Source organism: Pteropus alecto, unplaced genomic scaffold (assembly GCF_000325575.1).
Source record: "Pteropus alecto unplaced genomic scaffold, ASM32557v1 scaffold75, whole genome shotgun sequence".
In the NCBI taxonomy this organism is placed as follows: domain Eukaryota; kingdom Metazoa; phylum Chordata; class Mammalia; order Chiroptera; family Pteropodidae; genus Pteropus; species Pteropus alecto.
Genome location: NW_006440638.1, coordinates 25,413,083 through 25,429,081, shown reverse-complemented (window position 1 = coordinate 25,429,081; position 15,999 = coordinate 25,413,083). Strand labels below are relative to the sequence as shown.

General features: G+C 50.9%; 1 protein-coding gene across 7 annotated transcripts in view; it reads left to right on the top strand.

The window, feature by feature from the left end:
- Positions 1–15,999, top strand: part of NISCH (nischarin) — a 30,729-nt gene that overhangs the window by 8,983 nt on the left and 5,747 nt on the right. For 3 of the 7 annotated variants that reach the window (XM_006917557.3, XM_015593738.2, XM_015593741.2), the window contains exons 4-17: positions 491–539; positions 1,018–1,181; positions 1,567–1,662; positions 3,077–3,172; positions 4,407–4,559; positions 5,200–5,268; positions 5,785–5,970; positions 6,150–6,278; positions 7,455–7,568; positions 7,876–7,987; positions 12,227–12,351; positions 12,745–12,846; positions 13,505–13,554; positions 14,376–15,761. In XM_006917557.3, coding sequence (XP_006917619.1) covers positions 491–539; positions 1,018–1,181; positions 1,567–1,662; positions 3,077–3,172; positions 4,407–4,559; positions 5,200–5,268; positions 5,785–5,970; positions 6,150–6,278; positions 7,455–7,568; positions 7,876–7,987; positions 12,227–12,351; positions 12,745–12,846; positions 13,505–13,554; positions 14,376–15,761 — 2,831 coding nt within the window. Of the gene's footprint in view, positions 1–490; positions 540–1,017; positions 1,182–1,566; positions 1,663–3,076; positions 3,173–4,406; positions 4,560–5,199; positions 5,269–5,784; positions 5,971–6,149; positions 6,279–7,454; positions 7,569–7,875; positions 7,988–8,560; positions 11,894–12,226; positions 12,352–12,744; positions 12,847–13,504; positions 13,555–14,375; positions 15,762–15,999 lie in introns of those variants that run through there. The other 4 variants (XM_006917558.3, XM_015593740.2, XM_015593739.2 and 1 more) reach the window with 3 other exon arrangements.

Here is a 15,999-nt window from a genome sequence, read left to right as displayed (position 1 = left end):
TTCCTAAAATATCTTTGAATGTGAAAGGAAGTAGAAATGGTCACTATCAGGGAGGGTTGGCTCTGGAAGTATTTTATCCCATAAGGGTCATGGGAGCCCTTTTCCAGAAGAAACAGGACTTCCTCTCACCATGCCCTCTCCTAGGGTCTCCCAGGGCCAGTTGTGGTAGCTGCTGGCTTCCTGACAAGCATTTGATTGGCATAGCCAAGCCTTCTGGGCCTCAGGTTCTCAACCAGTGCCCTTGTGGGCTTGAAGTTGCAGCATTAGTCTGGTTTCTACTTTTGAGGAGACATTTCAAATGTTCCTATGACTGAGAATATTTAGTTTCTCTTTCTAAGCATCTTGATTCATTATAGGTTTACTCTCCCCTACGTTGTTAACTTTCTGGTGAGCTTGCACTGCAACGGCAGAGCAGGTAGATAGGGAATGTGTAAGTCTGGTGACTAGGGACAAGTTGGCATCCTAACTGTGGGTTTTGTTTTCTCTGCAGGAGATAAATGGCATCACTGCAGCACTGGCCGAGGAGCTCTTTGAAAAAGGTATGTGACTGTGGGTCCTCAAAATACTGGGTACAACTTGCCCAGCACTATTACGGGCCTGGGACCCTATACTGTGCTAGGGGCCTGTGGCCCTATACTGTGCTAGCATCTTTGGCCTCACCTAACTCAAGATGTCTGCATCTTGGAGTTTGCAGTGTAGATCTGTTGCCCACAGTATTGCCTTACATCAGCTTTATCCTGGCTCAGTGCCTCAGATTTTGGCTTCCCAGCTACACGTTCCCCTGGCCCTTCCCTCCTTTGTAATCACGTGTCCTGGGTGTGCCCTGTGCCCACCATGAGCTCAGCAGGGCACTATCTTCTCCATACTCAGGACTGTGGCTTTGTCCTGATGCAGTGTGGTGCACATAATGGATACTTGCCAGGAACTTGTTAACAGCCAAGTGGGTAGACACCCTGGCCACTTGATGGGGACAGGGCTGGGGCTGGATGCTTACTCTGTAGGGCATGGCTTTTGCAGGTGAACAGCTTCTGGTGGCTGGTGAGGTCTTTGCCATTGGGCCTCTACAGCTCTATGCTGTCACCGAGCAGCTGCAGCAGGGAAAGCCCACATGTGCCAGTGGGGATGCCAAGACTGACCTCGGACACATTCTGGACTTCACGTGTCGCCTTAAGTACCTTAAGGTAAAGCTGCAGCAGCTCAGTTGTGGGTGTGATGGGCATACAGCCAGTGTAGGACCTAACAGCTCACTGGCTGGCAGTTCATGTGAAGGAGGCTGGCTGTATGGGCCATCCAGGGAAGGAAGGCCACCTTTTGGGTTCTTGGCACTGTGCTGCTGACTGTGAGCTCCAGGGGGCAGTCGTGATCCAGTGTCCCTTGCTTTCAACCTTGGCTTTAGCCTGCTTTGTTGACTGTGGAAGTGTTGAGCAGGATGCCTGCCCACTCTGCCTCACATAGCCAGGCAGAGCTTCAAGTCGGGTGTGGCAGTTGCTGTAGCCCTGCCCTGTGAACATGGATGGGTAGCGATTGTGGCAGCATCCCTAATTCAAACTGCATCTTTGATTGCAGGTTTCTGGCACAGAAGGACCTTTTGGGACCAGCAACATTCAGGAGCATCTCCTGCCTTTTGATCTGTCAATATTTAAGTCACTTCATCAGGTGGAGGTAAGGCCCAGGGCCCCTGAAGTACAGATAGAGCTGAGTCCTGCATATGTATCATCTTGCTTGTGACTGTATGTGGCTAGGGAGTGTTTTTGATGTTGGGTGTCTGGACTTAATTGTAAGGCACTATTACTTTTCATGTTTTCAGTATGTGGCAGATTCCATCTAGGTAAGTAAGGCCAACCTGAAAGCAGAGAAAGAGAGACTTCTGCTGCTCTTTGCTGGTCTGCATGTCTCCGCCCCTGGCATGGGCAGCATTTGGACAGGATGAGGCAGCATTTGGACAGGATGGAGCACCAGTGTCCAGCTCCTTCTGGGCTTCCTCATTCAGGTTGAAGTGCTGAGAAGTCATTCTGAGGGTCAGGCAGAGCCAGTTCCAAGTCTGTTTCCCAAGGCAGTTCAGCAATGAGCTTTGAGGGTTCCTTGCCCTCTGGCATGCCCATACCTAGCAGGAAATACTTTGCATTGCTCACTACTGAACTCCTGGATTTGTGATGCCAATTTTGTTACCATTTTTAAAATGAAAGGAGACTCAGTAACAAATAATAAAAAATGTATTAAAGCATCTATTTCTCGAGCATGGCTTTCATGTTCAGCCCTGTGCCCCATGTCTAATGTACACTCCTTGATGGACTCTTCCTAACAGCCCTGTGAGGTGGGCACTTTTATTCCCGTTTTATAATTGAGGAAACTGAAGCTTAGAGAGATAAGGAGGTTTGGCTAGGACCAAACGATTAATGAAGGGAAAGCTGGGATCTGAGTTTAGCTGAGCCTAACTCCAAAGCCCCTGCCACCCATTGGACTATTCTGCCTGCAACATTCTGTGTTCATCTCAGAGACCTGGAGGACTGCTTTCCTTGGTGGGAACTTGTGGAGTGTGCTTCAACCAATGCAGGCTGAGTGAAGACTAGGAAGTTGATGGAGTGCCCGGCTCAGCCTTGCCCTGCCCTGGCTCAGAAGGCTAAGGCTCTGCCACTGGGCTCTGTGGGTCTGGCACTCAGGCAGGTGGCTCAGGGGAATGCGCTTTGGCTACACTACCTTCTTCTTACTCAACACAGCCGAGACTGGGAAGTGAGCGTGGTGAGCAGGAGGGCCCACCATGCTCACTGTGCTGCAGAGGCCCCTTGCTCTCAGCTCTGGTCCCTGGCCCACACTTTCTGTCCACTGGCCAAGCCCCAAGCAGTCCTTACAGAGAAAATGGAGTTTGTGGTTTATTGTGGGTCTTACCAGATAACTTCAAAGACTGTTTACTCAGCACTAAAAATTGAAGAAAAGAGAGACTTAAGATTTGAGTTATCTCCTGCTTCTAAGGATTTGGGTTCACTGGTGAATGCGCTCCTTTTGTGTGTGAGTAAGAAACATCCACCTCCTGGGACTTCTGATGGAACAATGGTGCAATTACTATTTCTTTTTCCAGATAAGTCACTGTGATGCCAAGCACATCCGGGGGCTGGTTGTGTCGAAGCCCACCTTAGCCACAATGAGTGTCCGCTTCTCAGCAACCTTGATGAAGGTGAGTGCCACCTGTTTCTCCTTTGGGAACTGTCTGCAGGGTAGGGTCTTGTACTTTGGTACTCCTCACCAAGGGTAGGTGTGAACACTGCCACTGTCAGAAACCAGAAGCTGGACCTTCCCCTGGGCCTGAGCAGCCACACACTCACTTGGGATTTCCCAGCACTTAGCCGCCCCAGGACACTTTAGTCCTCATCTTCATTAAAAATCACATTGTTAAGCAAGCTATTTTAAGGAACTGAGTACCCCCACTCCTCCCACCCCTCAAAAAAAATCACTGGTTTTGGACGAGCAAATTGTTAAGCAGTAGCAAGTAGCAGGACATTTATTAGATTGATATAAATGTTTCTCTGAGCTTAAAAAGCTCTGGCTTAGCTCTTGTTTGTGTCCTGTTTTTAGTGGACTTGAAGGAGACAAGTTAGGCCTTGTTATTTGTATGTGAGCATCAGAAATACTCGATTTGAGAATGTAAGAGGTTCCTGTTTACCTTTTTATGGAATGCATCTTAGTAATGTTAAAATTCTTCTCCAGAAAAGGCACAGTGGCTACTTTTATGACTTAGACTGTCTAATCAAGATTTGAGTTTGGTAGAATTTGAGGCTTACTGGCTAAAAGAAGGAGGCTTGTGTCAAGAGCAAGGGTGTCAGACAACCTTGCCCCTCTTGGAGCAAGAGGCATTCTCTGCTGCCCGGCTCACAGGGCCCAAAATGATTGATTGAGAGAGGAGAGGTCTTGTGGGCATGAAAAGTCAAAATAAGGAGGCCTCCTTCCCTCCCCTTTAATGATGTCCTTGCACTCCATGCTGCTACCCTTTTCTCAGCATTGTTGGGTTTGAGCCCTGTGATATAACAGTTAAAGGGGCCTGCTGCCCACAGTGGGGACCACAATGTCACCTTGAAAAGCACAACTGCCTGGAAACACCATGAATTCTGACCTTTAGCCTCTGAGATTTAAGCCAAAAAAGGCATCACTACATAGCAAAAGGCTCTTGTGGGCTTGAAAAGCATTTGCTCCTGAAGCGGGGCTAGAATATATTCCAAGTAGCTGTTATGTTGCTAAGCTTTTCAGTTATTTCACAATCGTTTAAAGACATATGAACCAAAGCCCAATTTTAATGCAAGTTCACTTCCACATGCTAAATATGCTCAAGCCCTTCCTGAAATTGTGCAATGATAGCGTTCCCAGTGAATGTTGCGTGAGGGCCCAAGTGTAGCTCAACAGATGTTCTTACACAGGAAGTCCTCGTTCCTGAAGCCTCAGAATTTGATGAGTGGGAGCCAGAAGGCACAGCCCTGGAAGGCCCTGTGACTGCGATCATCCCCACTTGGCAAGCTCTGACCACCTTAGACCTGAGCCACAACAGCATCTCTGAGATCGACGAGTCTGTGGTACGTTCTCAGCAGCAGGCACTAGGGTCTTCTCTGGCTTGACTGAACCCTGAGATTGGGTATTTAACTTGGCTTTTTCTGGAAGACCACAGAAAATCTGTGTTCTGTGCATTGCCTGTAATTTTTAAATTCAAAATAAGTGAAATAGAATTTAGAACCAAATGAGGCATATTAATTGCACGTATATTTGAAATAAAAATACAGTGAGTGATGACATTTATTCCCAAAGAGTGGAATGCAAAAATCATTCCTCAGCTTCCAGATGTGCCCATGTAAGAGTGACATCCAGGTGGCATTTGGAAAATAGGAGTGACTCCTGTATTTTTGCTTTTCAATGGGTAGTGTTGGAGAAGGATGGACAGACATTTTTCTCTGGAACCTTGCCATTTGTCATTTCATAAGCTGAGTGCTCTATAAAAACGGAGACGTGCTCATCACTGGAGTCCCTGTGTGGTCCTGTGGACATACTGCTGAGTGGGCACTGGGAGGAGTCACGTCAATGGCCCTGCAGAGACAGCCATCCCAATAATCCATGGTTGGAAGAGTCTCAGGGTGTCTGTCTGCCATGTACAGGGGTTATACAGGGTCCAGTCTCCTAGAGTGACATTGGTTGGGTGTTGTCCTTTTTTTTTTCCACAAGAAACTGATTCCAAAGATTGAGTTCCTGGACCTGAGTCACAATGGAGTGCTAGTAGTGGACAACCTGCAGGTAATTAATGTCTTTGGAGATCATTGCCACATGTGGGTTTCTTAGAAGGTCCCTGAGAGTTCAGAAGGCTGGTGCAGCCTTGGTAGTTTGACCATACCCGGGGTTTTCTGTCACAGGTACTTGAAAGGTGTCTGGGTGCACCAGAGGTTCATAGGGGCAGGGGCTGCTGCTCTCCATGTAGGGTTTCAGTGATGCACTGAGCAATTGTTGCTGTAGTTCCCCAGAATTAGAAAAGATGAATAAGTACAAGTAGAGTGAGATGACCATAATCCACCTCCATCGTGATGACGAACAACCTCATTTTCAAAGCCCACACCTACCCTGTGGTTGTGCTGCCTCTGCAGAGGGTGCCAGTGGGCTGTGGCATGTGCAGGGGGAAAGAGGGGTTCTCTTCCAAATAACAGCCTACAGAACTGGTCATTTTAGGTTGGAAGGCCCATCACACCTTTAGTGTTAGTCTCCTTTCTTTGGAGCCTTGACCTGAACCAGTTAACCCTGTTCTCAATGCTGCCACAGCACCTGTACAACCTTGTGCACCTGGATCTGTCCTACAACAAGCTCTCCTCCTTGGAGGGGGTTCACACCAAACTGGGGAACATCAAAACTCTGAACCTGGCAGGCAACCTCCTGGAGAGTCTGAGTGGTCTGCACAAGCTCTACTCCTTGGTCAACCTGGATCTCAGCAATAACAGAATCGAACAGGTGAGCCACGTCCCAAGAGGATCTCAGAGTTCTGAGATGGCAGGGCCTTGGTGTTTATCACTTTAAAGAAGAATGGTGAAGGTTTTTTTTTTTTTTCATCTAGAAGAGACCATCAAATGTGTTGTCATGTTGCCAAAGTGTTAAAAGAAGGGATGAGGGGAATGAAATTTGCTTTGCAGATGGAGGAGGTCAGGAGCATAGGCAGCCTCCCATGTCTGGAGCACGTGGTTCTGCTGAACAACCCTCTGAGCATCATCCCTGACTACCGAACCAAAGTGCTGGCTCAGTTCGGAGAGAGGGCCTCTGAGGTAGGCTGCTAGGGTTGGGGGTGGGGTGGGGATTAGCTCCATCTAAGAAATAGTCTGGACAGAGTCCACATTTTCACAGGTAGAGCCGGGGGTAATGTCCCCACCCTGAAGAGCCTTTCAGTTCTGGGAAGTCTGCCTCCCCAGGAAAAAGCTCCCTCACCCCTTCTGCAACCCCTCCTGTCAGCGGCCACGGACTACCGTAGTTCCCCAGCAGGCTTCCCTCGTGACACTTCTTTCAGAGCTTCATGCCAAGAGGGCTCCCCACAAGCCTACAGGCACAGACTGAGTGTGGAGGGACTCTCTTCAGCTTCTTAAATAGTAACATTGATTATTGTAGGCAAGGGTCAGAAATAAGATATTTGAAATGATCATGTTCCCTAGACAACTTCTGGCCATGAAGTCTGGCTATAAACCCAATGTGCCCACCTTTACCAGTATAACCCAGCCAGTATCTACTGCCTGCTAATTGTATCTCGTCACCTACCACCATGCCAACCAAACAGGTCCTTCGCCAGGTTCAGCTGTCTACTCAGCCTCAAGCAGGCCCTTCCCCTACTCTCCCAAATCTCAGACCAGAAGATACCTAGAAATCTGCATTCTTCCCTCACCCTGCCCTCCCCTCCACCCAAGCCTTCCATCTCTTTTTGTCCCCAAGTGCCCCTTCCTCCATAGTCACCAAGACAATGTTCACAAGATGACACCTTCCCTCCCTGGCTCTAGGCTCTTGGGACCTTCCTTCATTTGACTGCACTGCTTGGTCCCACACTGCCTGCCAGCCCACAACTCCTCCTGCATTTGTAGATAGAGGTGCCTGCTTCCCATGCCTTTGCCCTCCCAGTTCCCCAGCCCAGAAGGCCTTCTCCATGCTCTTTACTAATCTGAGTTCTGCTGTAATTGGGAGCTTTGTTCAAGTCACTGCCTTACCCCAATCTCAGCTACCCAAGAGGCCTCCTCAATTGACCTTGTACTCCTGCCTCATCAGAAACAAACTAGGCAGTTTGAGACTTCCCCGGGCCACCTAAGGAGCTCCCAGGTCACTTTATGTGTGGTGAGGAAGTCACCTCCCAGTGGGCTGAGCCTCACAGGGCCTGACCCACACTTTGACAGGACTCCCACCATTGTATTCTTACTATGCTTGTCAGCCCCTAGGCTGAGAGCCATTTCTGGACTCTGCAGGTCTGTCTGGACAACACAATGACCACAGAGAAGGAGCTGGACACTGTGGAAGTGCTAAAAGCCATTCAGAAAGCCAAGGAGGTCAAGTCCAAACTGAGCAATCCTGAGAAGAAGGTGGGTCTTTGTGTGGGAGGTAAGAGCAATGTCACTCAGTGGAACTGGGTCGTGGAAGTACTAGGGACCATTAAGTGAGTCCTGGCTGCATGGCCTTGGGCAAGTCACACCTCTCTTCTCATCTGTAAGATGGGAGGGGTGATAGAACCTACCACATGGGGTTACTGAGGGTTAGGTGAGACCGACTTCTCTATCACCAATGTTTATGAGAACCTTTTGAGTTTCTCCTCCTCACCCCTGGCTTTTAGAGTTCTGTTCTTCCTGAGCCTTCTTTTCTCTCTCGGGCTGACTCAAGCACTCCTCCTAGGTCAGTGAGGATTGCCGGCTCTCAGCTGCTCCCTGTGTCAGACCCAGCAGCTCCCCTCCCACCGTGGCTCCCAGCTCCACCTCTCTGCCCCAGCCTATCCTCTCCAACCAAGGTAATCATGTATGTAGCCTTCTGCCTAGCAGAGCCAAACAGGCCCTGCTGGGCCCCCTGGTTGGGCTGGAGTTGGGGGGAGATGTTGGCACCTGCTCCTCGCAGGGTTCAGTCACAGGGAGGGTGCAGTGCTGTCTGCAGGCCAGCTCCCCTCAGAGTGGCACGTGGTAGGGGTGCCTGGCCTGATTTCAGCTGTTGTTGCTTAGTGAGGACCACTCCCCCATTGCTCTGATACCCAAACCCATCTCCTCTAGGATACCACAAGGTGTCTAATGGGGCCCTGAGGCTGCTCTTTGAACAGGCTCGGGGCTGCTGGCTCATAAAGACCCTGCTCCCCTGCAGGCAGTGTGGGCGAATTGGCTCCTTGTTAATGGGAAGCCAGGCCTTGACACTTTCCTGAGTTGGCCGCCCTGATCCCTGTGTGGGAAGCTTTCTTTAATCGTTGCCTCATCTCTGCGGCTCAGCCCTAAACATATGGGGCCTAGACAGGCTGTCCACGAACCCATGGAAGACCAGTCCCTTTCACCTGCCCACTGTCTTAGCGTTTTCAAAGGGTTTTCACCTCTGAACCCAGGCATCCTCGGAGATGAGTGAGTGAAGCAGGTCCCATGAGAGTGTCTGCTGGCCTGGCCCCCACGGAAGAGGGGAGGGTGTGCCATCCCGAGTGGAGCCGAGGCTCGGGACACACAGGAAGGAACGCCGCCCGCCCACCCGGGCTCCTGGAGACGCAGAACTTGGTGTGAGGTCTTGGGAAAACAGTTTGACCTTATGTTTCAAGAGCCAGAAAAACGTTTGCACCCCTTGACCTGGTAACCCCTCTGGTGGGGATTTTATCTTGGTGGGATAAGATAAGGGAAGGGGACACGAAATGCTCACTGCAGCATAATTTATGCTATCGAAGCGGGGAATATGACAAATGTCAGAGGATGAGAGGGAGATTAAGCTGTGGTGCAAAATACACTGCAGCCATCACATTAGAGAGGGGAAGACTGGGTAGGACGAAGAGAGAAGCGCTTGGGTAAATGAGAAAGCCTGCTGCAGGGCAGTGCACCAAGGTCACAGCTGTGAAATGTGGGAGAGCGCTCTTGAGAAGGGATGGTGATGTTGGCTGCCAGAGTGATTGTCAATTTACTTTTGTAACTCCCTTGACTGAGAAATTTTGGTTTTATTTTTATATATAAAAGGGGCGGGGGCCGGGGCGTATATCACTGTGAAGATGCCTCCCTGACCTCATCTCCTGCCTCAGGGTCAAAGCCCTCTTCAGGCCTCACACCCATGCTGCCCAATCACAGCACGGCAGGAATTGCTTGACTCGGGTTCTAGGGACAGGGAGCTGCGACTGGTCCTCGAGGCCAGGGTCCAGTCGGTGCTCAGTCAGCCTTTGTGGAATTGACGAACGATTATCTGACTGAGCGAGCAAGTGGAGAACAAGCTGGTAAAGAGAGGACTTCCAGTGGGGTGAGAGAGGCATCTGCCTCCAGAGCCGCAGCTGCAGGCAGCCACCCCCACCCCCCTTTGCTGGTGAAGCCTCTGTACCAGCCAGGCCCAGGCCTCAGCCCCGCTTCCTCACTGACCCCCTCTCCTGGAGACACACCACCGAGTGACTCACTGTAGTGAGTTTCCCCCTTTCCCAGATGCTGGACATTTAGACTTTGTCTCCACGTTTGCACCACTTATAAATAAAACTGCAGTGGATGTCTGTGTGCACACCTCTTTCCTTTTTGTGAGAAACAAAGGACGGGCCCCCATCTGAGCAGTCTCCTGATGATCCCTGTCCCATCCTCTGAATGGCCCTTTCTGACCACTTATTTTGTACAAACTGTGGTCCAGGAAGGAAGCAGAGAGACTATCCCAATCCTCATTTCCTCAGCTCCAAAAAGGGCTGGGGTGGGGGGGTAGTGGCAAGAAAATGTTGCTTTTTTTTCTCACTAAATGGAGGAGTCTACAGCTGTTCGTGTTCAGCTATGTACTGCTTTATCTTGCCTGAATGGGTAAAGATTTCTCGTGTGGGAGCAGCTTTGCTCCCAGTCTGATTCCCTAGAAATGAACATACTTGTGAATAAACTGGGTACTCAGGGGCCCGCTTGAAGGGATGCTATCCAGTAAACACCAGGCCTCTTGTCATCTCAGGAGCTGTTAGCCAGCTTGTTGGAGTCATGAAGAATTGTGACCAATAGGGGCTGACATACGAAATGCTAGGGTTGGTTCTTTAGGCAGGGCGCGGAGCTGAGAGGAAGCCATAGAGAAGTTGTTAGGAGCAGGCACCTAGGGATCAGTCAGCTGAGTTTGCATCCCAACTTGGCCATGTTCCCTCAAGCAATTCGTAGCCTCTCTGAAGCTATTTTCTCAACTTGAGTGTATACACCCTACTTCATCAATTCTAAGATGCACACAGTTCCACCTTGTGACTTCTCTGAAATTGAGATGCATCTTTCAGTCAGTGGTGTCTCATAGTTGCCGTCAGCCAACTGATATTCGTGATGGAGTCGTGTGAAAACCTTCCTTGGACACCTGCTAAGACCAAGATGGCACCACATCTACGCATCTTAGATTCGATGAACTGTGGTAAATAAGAGGCATGTGTGAGCTAACACTGGGCAAGCACTCTCCCGTGTCCTTTTTTTGGGGGGGGGGGGAGTGCTTCAAGATGACAGTGCCCCTGAGGAACTTGGGGAATTGAGCTGTATGCCCAAGGGAGAACAGAATGATTTGGGGTTTTTTTGTAGAGGGAGAGGTATTCTAGAGGTGGGTTTCAAAATGACCAGTACAGTGCCCCTGAGGAACTTGGGGAGATGAGCTGTATGCCCAAGGGAGAACAGAATGATATGGGGGTGTTTTGTAGAAGGAGAGGGATTTCTAGAGGAGAGGGATTTGCAGTGGAGGTGGTATGGAAGGGGAATTTCAATGGATGGGGAGGATCTGAGCATGTGAGTTCCAGGAGAGAAGGGTGTGCTTCATGCATGTGTGCTTACAGTTCTTCCTACCTGTGCAGAGCACCTGCTGCTGCTCTTGGCGGAGGAGTCTGGGCTTAGGCCATTGGCCTGCCTACCTCATTGGCAGAGGACCTGGCCTACCTGAGTTGTCCTGTCCCCGGGCAGTAGCAGAGCTGGACAAGGGTCTGTGACTACTAGGGCTCTTTCACTGAACCGTGGTGACTGGTGGTAAAGCCAGGCTGTGGAGGCAAGCCCTGGGCTCCTGCGAAACAAGGATCAATGCCCAATGTTCATCTCATCCAACTGGCTACACCTAGGAAAATGTTTAAAACGGCTTTGTCGTACCTCCACCAGTCTAGGAAATGTCTGGAGTACAGTAATGAGTCCAGACGTGCTATAATGAAACAGCCTCAACAGTGTTTAAAAACACCATGTGTTTCTCAGGAGCATGAGTCAGTGTGTTACCTAGGGGAGGGTCAGTGGGTATATTCTGTGAGAAGCAGGCCATAGGTGTTGGGCATGGGCTGTCCTTGTGGTCCTGTGCCCTTGTGTGTCTTGAAGCTCTGCAGAGGTGTCAGATTGGGGGGATGGGGCTTCATTTAGTCATTTTGCTTGGCAGAGGCTCTAGGAGTGAATACGTTTAAGGCTCTTGATGGACATATTGCCAAACTGCTCTCCTGACAGGCAGGCCAGCTCGCACCCCAGTGCCCGCTTCTACCCAGTCAGGCCGAGTCTGGGCCGCACAGTCTGACCTTAGCAAAAGTGAGAGACAACTGGTGTCTTGTTCCAACTTGCCCTTCTATGATTACTTGTGAGGGTGAGCGTTGTTTCATGTTATATCCATTGGCCATTCTTTTGCGGAAGTTCTATTCATTCTTTGCAGTCTTCTAATGGGATTTCCAACTTTCTTCCCCTATTTTTGTCATCTGTAACAGCCTTTTATAGATTAAAGATAAAAATGTCAAATATTGTAAGTACTTCTTTCTCATTTCATTGGACTTTGATTTATCTTAGTAGGTTTCTTTTTTTTTTTTACTTATAGTTTAGTTTTTATGTAGTTACAGTTCAGTTTCTTCCTCTGGATTTAAGCTCAGAAAGTCTCTCTACCCCGAGATTAGATAAGCAGTCATTTGTTCTTTCTTCAGGTTACTTTAAGATTTCAGTTTTAACATTCTGTAATCTACGTGGCTGGATTTTGGGTTCTGACTAGCCCTCGGCCATGCTGGTATTCCAAAGGCCCAGCCCCATTTGTTGAATGGCTGCTCTCCTGCCCTGCTGTCCCACCCGCCTGCCCCTGGTCTCTCCAGGAATCATGTTTGTGCAAGAGGAGGCCCTGGCCAGCAGCCTCTCGTCCACTGACAGTCTTAATCCTGAGGACCGGCCCATTGCCCGGGGATGCTCTGATTCCTTGGAGTCCATCCCTGCCGGACAGGTAATGCCTACCTCTGCATCCTGCTTCTGGGGATTGGTTACCTCTGTGCCAATGCTTGTCTAAGGCTATCTGGAATTAGAAGGTAGCCTGACTAGAGCAAATGCTGCCAGTGCTTGGTATACTCTCTGCTTTGTGGTTAAGGGTCTATGTTCAGCCGCCCGCTCCCTTCCTCCTCTTTCCTCCCTCCGCCAATGGGAACAGGCAGTTCTCTCTCACTGGGCCCTGGGGGGACAAAGCCAGATGACCTTTAGCCCATGTGAGTGGATTCCCCTGGGGAAAGCAATTCGGGGGCGGGGTGGCTTGTTTGGGTTCCAAATGCATCAGGAAGAGTTTCTCCCCTGCTGCCTGGCACCCCTGGGCCATTCTGCCCATTCCTGCATGTCACCCTGGTAGTTTGGGACACAGTATGACTCTGGCACCTTCTCTGTGGCTGCTGCTGAGGGTTCCGGAGCTTCTTCATGTGTCCTGGGAAGAGAGGAGGAAGGCAAGTGTGGGGTGAGTGGCTCATTTGCTGTGTGCGTGGGGAGTGTGCTTGGTACCTGGGCCTCCCTCCAGCCCCATCTCTGTTCAATAACACAGGGTCATGGTTGTGTGACCCTGGGGCAGTTTGCAGAGTTCTCATTCTGTCTCAGCACTCCATAACACTCTCTCCTTTCACCTTCCCCGGGGTCACACAGTAGGAAGGAAGCTTCCTAAGCTTAGGTGTTCCCCATTGCCCAGAAATCATTGGAAGGGCCTTGCCAGGTGCTATGCAGCCTCTGTTCATTGTGTCCTCTACTGGCCAGTTACCAAGTTGGTAGACTGTCCACGTGGACCCTCTGAGGTGGCATAGGGAGCACTTAGGTGCCAGACCCAGAGGTATAAACTGAACCGCAGAGTGGCAAGAGGCTCTGGCCCAGGGATTGGGAGCGTGGGCTGGGAGTAGACAGACAGATGGGAATCAGTGCTGCTGGGCACTGACAGGATAATTGTAGGGGTCTCTCTGCCTCCAGGCCCTAGAATCCACCCCAGAGTAGAGAGTGGGATGGTGAGGAACTTACTGCAGGGCAGTGAAGGAGGACAGGTGGGGTACCTGGCTCAAGGTCCAGTACCTGCTAGATGTCAGGGAATGAGTATAGCAGGTTGGGGCTGACCACATTCCCTTCTCTGTCAGGCACCTTCCGATGATTTAAGGGACGTATCCGGAGCTGTTGGTGGCACAAGGTAAAGAAGGAGTTAAGAAGGCATTCTGGGCCTTCTGTCAGCTATGGGGTAGTGATAACCAGTTAGATTTTGTTAAAAATCTATTCACAGAATTTCTCCAGACTGTCTCTTTTAAAATAAATAAACACATGAGATGGGCTCTGGTCTGCTTCTAAATTCTAATTTCTAAACTTTGTGTGATCCATGTTATCCTACACTAGGGGTCAGATCAAGGCTGGTTTGGTCCATAGCCTATGAGCTAAGAATGATTATTCATTCTTAAAGAGCTGCTTAAAAAAAAAAGATGTGGGTGGGGCCTAAAGTATTCGCTCCCTGACCCTTTGTGGAGGAGGTTTCCCAGCCCTGTTGTACTCATATTTTTTCATGAGGGCAGTGGTGGCCAAGAGGAGCTTGAATTTAAATGTGAAGGTTCTAAGATCCCCCCTGCCATGGGGTGCCTCCAAAGGAAACTGTTGTCAACAAGTTAATGAGTTAATGCCCTTGAGCACTCATTGCCTTTGGAGCTCACGGCCAGCGTCTGAATGACTGCAAAGTCTTTATGATGCTTTTGTTGGGGGAGCCTGTGTGGTGTGAGTAGGACTCTGCTGGACACCTGTCATTAGAGCCCTGGGCATGTGGACTCTGATGAAATTGGCAGCTCTAGCCTTCTAGAACTTTGGCTCCCTAACAGGGAACTTGTCCTAGGAATAGACACGGCTGTTTAGGAGTCTTGGGAGACCCATGAGTTCAGGTTCCATGGAACCAGGATGCAGCAGCAGGCCCTAGACTTGGGAGGTGGGATGTCCCAGACCAGCATGTCATTGAAATGGCTTTTCTCATAGCACAGAGCATGTGGAGCCTGAGGTCCAGGTGGTGCCTGGCTCTGGCCAGATCATCTTTCTACCCTTCACCTGCATTGGCTACACAGCCACCAACCAGGACTTCATCCAGCGCCTCAGCACACTCATCCGGCAGGCCATCGAGCGGCAGCTGCCTGCCTGGATCGAGGCTGCCAATCAACGGGAGGAGGGCCAAGGCGAGCAAGGCGAGGATGACGAGGAGGAGGAGGATGTTGCTGAGAACCGCTACTTTGAAATGGGACCCCCAGACCTGGAGGAAGAAGAGGAGGGAGGCCGGGGAGAGGAGGAGGAGGAAGAGGAGGGTGAGGAGGAGCGCCTGGCCCTGGAGTGGGCCCTGGGTGCAGATGAGGACTTCCTGCTGGAGCACATTCGCATCCTCAAAGTGCTGTGGTGCTTCCTGATCCATGTGCAGGGTAGCATCCGCCAGTTTGCTGCCTGCCTTGTTCTCACTGACTTTGGCATCGCTGTTTTCGAGATCCCGCACCAGGAGTCAAGGGGCAGCAGCCAGCACATCCTCTCATCCCTGCGCTTCGTCTTCTGCTTCCCACATGGCGACCTCACTGAGTTCGGCTTCCTCATGCCGGAGCTGTGTCTGGTGCTCAAGGTGCGGCACAGCGAGAACACACTTTTCATCATCTCGGATGCCGCCAACCTGCATGAGTTCCATGTCGACCTGCGCTCGTGCTTTGCCCCGCAGCACATGGCCATGTTGTGCAGCCCCGTGCTCTATGGCAGCCACACCAGCCTGCAGGAGTTCCTCCGCCAGCTGCTCACCTTCTACAAGGTGGCAGGTGGCTGCCAGGAGCGCAGCCAGGGCTGCTTCCCTGTCTACCTGGTCTACAGCGACAAGCGGATGGTGCAGACAGCAGCTGGGGACTACTCAGGCAACATTGAGTGGGCCAGCTGCACGCTCTGCTCAGCAGTGCGGCACTCCTGCTGTGCACCCTCTGAGGCCGTCAAGTCTGCCACTATCCCCTATTGGCTGCTACTCACACCCCAGCACCTCAACGTCATCAAGGCTGACTTCAACCCCATGCCCAACCGTGGCACCCACAACTGTCGCAACCGCAACAGCTTCAAGCTTAGCCGCGTACCACTCTCCACTGTGCTGCTGGACCCCACACGCAGCTGCACCCAGCCTCGTGGCGCCTTTGCTGACGGCCATGTGCTGGAGCTGCTCGTGGGCTACCGCTTTGTCACCGCCATCTTTGTGCTGCCCCATGAGAAGTTTCACTTCCTGCGCATCTACAACCAGCTGCGGGCCTCTCTGCAGGACCTGAAGACTGTAGTCATCGCCAAGACCCCTGTGACTGGGGACCAGTCCCAGAGCCGCCTTGTGGATGGCCAGCTTGCTAAGGGCAGGGCCAGGTGAGACTAAACACAGGCTTATGGAGCTGGAGGCATGGGGCTTGTTATGTGCCCAGAGAGTTCACATCTCTGTATGTGAGACTACTTACCCCAGTGCACATCTCTGAGCACCTGCAATGTGTGAGTGGGTCCAGGGTGAGCCTAGTTCCTCAGCTGCTCCTCAGCTCCTGACCACCCTCATCAGTGTCCTTGACTCCCTTGAGCTTGGGGCTGGGTTGCTGTTTCTCTCTGAGGGCTT